This window comes from Cebus imitator, unplaced genomic scaffold (assembly GCF_001604975.1).
Source record: "Cebus imitator isolate Cc_AM_T3 unplaced genomic scaffold, Cebus_imitator-1.0 Scaffold62, whole genome shotgun sequence".
In the NCBI taxonomy this organism is placed as follows: Eukaryota; Metazoa; Chordata; class Mammalia; order Primates; family Cebidae; genus Cebus; species Cebus imitator.
Genome location: NW_016107377.1, coordinates 3,073,272 through 3,078,423, shown reverse-complemented (window position 1 = coordinate 3,078,423; position 5,152 = coordinate 3,073,272). Strand labels below are relative to the sequence as shown.

Below are 5,152 nucleotides of genomic sequence, written 5' to 3'. Positions count from 1 at the left end.
CGCCATTGCACTCCAGCCTGGGTAACATTAGTGAAACTCCGTCTCAAAAAAAAAAAAAAAAAAAAAAAAAAAAACCCCCCAAAAAAAAAAAAAAAAAAAAAAAAAAAAAATCTGGTGTTTCCATCCATGACTTATCATAGCCCCAGAGGCCAATAGTGATCAATCAATTTATGACATTTCTTATTTCTTCTTACTTCCCTCCCACAAAAGGCGGTGGAGGGGGAATGGGGGTGGGGGGGGAACTAAGTCACTGATCTGAAATGATCCTTACTTTCTAGAGCCAGAAAACGCTCTCACGTCCTTGAGGCTTTTCCTGGCTTTCCTGGGCCTCAGGTCTCAATATACATCCTCGGCCGGGTGCAGTGGCTCATGCGTGTAATCCCAGCACTTTGGGAGACCGAGGCAGGCAGATCCCTGGAGGTCAAGAGTTTGAGACCAGCCTGGCCAACATGGTGAAACCCTGTCTCTACTAAAAATACAAAAATTAGCCGGGTGTGGTTGTGCATGCCTGTAATTCCAGCTATGCAGGAGGCTGAGGTGGGAGAATTGCTTGAACCCGGGAGGTGGAAGTTGCAGTGAACTAAGACTCCAGACTGGGTGACAGAGTGAGACTCCATCTCAAAAAAAAAAAAAAAATTATCCTAGAATTTTTTCCACAAGAGCCCATATGCCTGACATCGCCAGATGGTAAAGCTCCTCTTCTCCTGCCAGGGGAGGGGCTGGGAATCTCCACCTCCCAACACAGCACCTGGCACAGAAGAAGTGCTGAATAAATAAATAGATAAATGATCAAATTAGTGAATAAACATACAGATGAAAGAACTACTAAAAAGAGAAGTTAAAAGAGACACAAGCCTTCCCCCATTTTAAGGTAGCTCAAAAGAGGAAACCCGGATTTACCAGGCAGATATCCAAGTGGTTAATTCCTTGCCTAATTAAAAAAAATTATTTTCAAAGGGAATTATAACACATGAAGCAGTGATTCAAAGGGAATTATAACGCATAATGAGCGCCCCTAGTGGCCTGCAGAGTTGGTGTAGGAGTCACTGGACGTAGGGAAGCCCCAAAGGTGCTCCTAGCAAGGTGGCTGGGCAGAAGGCCTGTGGGTCATACCTCCATCAGTTGCTTGAGGGTGTCGTTACAGGCACCCAGCTTGGTCATAGCAAAAGCCGTGGAGATACTCAGGGGTGACAGGAAAATGTTGTCATTGTCATTCTTGGAATCTGCCAGGTGCTGATAGAAGGTGGTAGCAAAGCGGGAATTGGCCTTGGACAGTTCCCAGACGCGCGGGTTGGTGGCCTCGGGGATCTTCTGTTCTGAGCCCTCATCCTCAGTTGCCTTCTTCTCTGGGGAGCGGTAAATGCACATGGGATTCATGGGAATGTCCCGGGGCTTGGCTATGCAGATGTCTTTAGGGCTCTCCTGACAGGTCACACAGCCCCAGAGGCCAATGAGCAGCAAGGACAGAAGATGTACCTTCCTGCAACGGGACAAAATACTGAGTTAAGCTAAGCTGCAACCCCACTGCCCACCACAGAGTTGCCCCAGGAAAGCAGAGGATGCCAGCCCACCTGGTGTGGCCAAGAGAAGGGCTAAAGCCTTTGAACCGGGTACAAGGCCCAGGACAGGTTCAGTCCTAGACTTCTTGCCAGGGGATAGTTCACTTGCCTGGACATGGTCATATTGGAATTAGAATTAACTGATGGTTATTTGAAGTATTATGTGCTCTTGCGCTGAAAGAAGTATTATGAAGTATTATGAAGTATTATGTGCTCATGCTGAAAGAAGAAAGAATGAGAAGCTTCCTGTTCGTGAGGTGGAACGCGCATGCCTAAAAATCCTGCCGGGAACTTCCGTGCCCAATGAAGAGCCAGGGCAGAAACTGGGGAAGGACCCTGATGGATGCAGCAGGGAGATTTCAGCAACACAACAGAGGTAAGAGGAAATGGATGGAGCAAAGGCAATATCTGACCGGGCGCGGTGGCTCACGCCTGTAATCCCAACGCTTTGGGAAGCTGAGGTGGGTAGCTCACTTGAGGTCAGGTGTTCAAGATCAGCTAGACAACCTGGTGAAACGCCGTCTCTACTAAAAATACAAAAATTAGCTGGGTGTGATGGTGCGCACCTGTGTTCCCAGCTACTCGGGAGGCTGAGGCAGAATTGCTTGCACCTGGGAGGCGGAGGTTGCAGTGAGCCGAGATTGCTCCACTGCACTCCAACCTGGGTGACAAGAACGAGACTCGGTCTCAAAAAACAACAACAACAAAAAACACAGGCGACATCTGTGTGTTGAAGATTCCCGCATTTCCAGCTCCGCCCTCACCTTTCCACTGAACTGCAGAGCGACTGTTTGCTGGACAATTCCATTAGAAACTCCGACAAGTTCTTTGGGGAAATAGGACCAAACTGAACTGGCAATTAATTCTCCCCCAAGCGCCTGCTCCATGTGTCCTCCAGCTCAGTGAATGGGCTTAGTGAATGCAGTCCGGAAACCTGAGAGTCACCCTGGATTCCTCCCTCTCTCGCTCCTCATTTAGTCAGACCCCAGAGTCAGTGAGTTCTGTTTCTTTGCTCTTTCACGAGTTATGCCACTGCTTTAGTTCAGGCTCTCATCCATTTTTATTGCCTGGAATTTTTAATATCTCCAACATGGATTCAATAAAGGTAAACGAAGCTAATATCACCTTTTTTTTAAAGTGAGGTAGTTGGGACACCCGATGAAGCAAACCAAGAGAAAAAGTCTCTTGTAATATTTTTTGTTGATAAGACACAGTGGGCCAGGGGCCGCCTCCAGCTGGTCGAGGGTCCCTGGGTGCAGAGAAGGGAGTCTCTCTGTGGGTGCTAGGTCTTCCCACCTTCTCTTGGGAGAGAAAGACAGGCGCCCAGTGCAGATTCACGGACGTGGTCTGGTGGGCAAGCGTGGGGCTGTCTGGAAGCTGGGGCAGATGAGGGGGACTTGCCTTCTTGCCTGCTCTGAGGCCGGTCCTGCAGCCCTTTCAAGAACAGAGGCGCAAAGTGGGAGAGAAGCCGAGGCACCAAGGGAGACGCGTAAAGCAGGCTGAAGCAGCAGAGGGAGAGGGAGGACCCCGCATTCATCTTCCCGTCTCCACTGCCTTCGGTTCCCCACTCTGTCCGGCTACGTTTGGAAGCGCAGCTCGAGGCCGAGGGGCCCGGGGAGGGCTGTGAAGCACAAGTTAAAACCAGGACGGCCGCGCCACCGGTGACAACTGGGATGAAGAAGGAAGTATGTGTGGCGCTGAGGGAGGGACCGCTCTCACTGTGAGAAGAGGAAGCAGGGCTTCGGCCCTTTAGTCAGAGGTCACCGGGATCTTGGGTGCGGGTGGGTGGGGGGATCTGAGTGGAAGAAGGAGCGGAAAGGGAGTGAGGAGGTCCTCGCTGGTAGCGTCTGCCCGGTCCCCGGCGCATGGCAGGCCCTGGGGTTCCGCGTGGAGCGGCCCCTGGATTTCCGTGAGCGCTGGCGCCCTGCACGGCCTCTTTACACCAGGGACGACGTCCTCTCGTTTCCTAGGCTAGGGACCGCCGCTGTGGCCTAGGAAAGGCCTGGCCCCAAGAGCGGAGTGAGAGGGGGAGGAGGAGGGCGCTTGAAATGACGTCTTCCAAGCGGGCCTTTGACGGGAACTACCAGGGAGAGGGCCCGGTCTTCCCAAAGGCGTTGAGGTCATTCCTGCGAGTCCTTCGGCGGCCAGACACCCCGTGGGGGCGGGCAACGGGAAAGCGCGCCCCTCTTACCTTTTTCCTGAGCCTCCGGCTCCGGTCGCGTTGGAATGCATGGCCGCGAACCTTCCGCGGGGCTGGGCGAGTGCGGATGCTGTGGTCTGAGGCAATCCGTCTGAAAACTGGTTCTTGCCTCTAAATCTCACAGAGGTTCCAGAGGCCAGGGTGAAGCAAGGAGCTGGTCGGGAGGAGAGAGCTGAGGTCAAAGGCTGATGACCAGTTCCCAGGGTTAAGCAAAGTGTAGAGCCCGGGTGTTGTTTAATTAGTAGAGGAGTTTTAAAGTTCAGTCAGGGCCAGGGAAAGCGCGAGCCGCCTCTCTGCCCGCACTGCCTCACTCTCCTCACCTTCATGGAAAAGGAAAGGAGAGCGCGCTCATACCCTCAGACTTGGTCAGGAAGTACCTGACCGAGGAGAAATCTGTCTGCAGGGTTTTCTCTTTCTGGTTAACCAGATCAGAAGAAATAGTTAATGTCCAAAAGCTTCTAGCCCTCTGCCTGTAATTTCCTCTCATAGTTTTCTTTATGGAGAGAGAGAGAGAGATACAGAGAGAGAGAAAAAGAGAGAGAGAGAAAAAAATCTAATTAGAGGAGGCGAAAAAGGACAAGCTGCTACCTTCAGGCATCTGAGCGCCAAGGAACACACAATGGTTACACGGTGACCCCCAGAGAGACCCATTCCCCAGCAGCCCTGAGGTGGTGGGACAGGAACAGAAGAGCAGGGCCCTCGGGGTGTAGCCAAGCATGTTTCTAAGAGGTGTGAGCAGCTGGGAGATATTTAGCAAAACGCTATTGGGGGGTCAGGAGACGGAGTGTGGGGCAGGTAAAAAACCCACATGCAACTGCTGAAATAAAAACAAACGCAATCATATTTATATGTATTGTTAGTTGTACTAGTTATTGGGGAGATTGGGTAAATTCAAACTAATGGAGATAAAGGGCAAGTTTGTCGACATTTTCCTCTTCTGAAATAGCCAGAAGCACTATCACAAGGATTGTGGCCGCCCAGTTCACAGGGCACCTGTGCCTCCCGCTGTGGGATCAGGGTCTCCTTGAAGTTGTTGTTGCAGTCATAGGAATCTTAGAGAGCGCTTCCTTCAGTTATGAGAGAGGACATCTCTGCTGGGTTGAAGCTGTGTCTGAGTTCTTGGCTGATTCTGACCCTGGAACTTTTGAGGCCCTCCATCAGCAGTGTGAACAGTTACCAAGAACGGTCCCAAAGGGTCTCAGAATGCCCAGAGGCTCATCTGTCGCCCCGGATTAAAGACGACGGAAAAGGGTCCTGTTCTGTACAATATTCAATAGTCTATAACCATTACTTCAGTGTTAGACATTAGCTTAGGTCAGACTCTTTAAATATTTGAATGATTTATGATCATATAGGTGCCTTTTTTTTTTTTTGAGACAGACTCTCACTCTGT

The 5,152-nt window shown here is 50.9% G+C and overlaps 1 protein-coding gene across 1 annotated transcript in view; it reads right to left on the bottom strand.

Annotated features, from left to right (window-relative positions):
- SERPINC1 (serpin family C member 1) overlaps positions 1-3,943 on the bottom strand; it is a 17,192-nt gene extending 13,249 nt beyond the window's left edge. The window contains exons 1-2 of the mRNA XM_017529957.2: positions 3,751-3,943; positions 1,114-1,480 (exon numbers count right to left, since the gene is read on the bottom strand). Of these exons, the coding sequence (XP_017385446.1) occupies positions 1,114-1,480; positions 3,751-3,791 (408 nt within the window). The 5' untranslated portion in view covers positions 3,792-3,943. The remainder of the gene's footprint in view (positions 1-1,113; positions 1,481-3,750) is intronic.
- Positions 3,944-5,152: the final 1,209 nt, after the last annotated feature.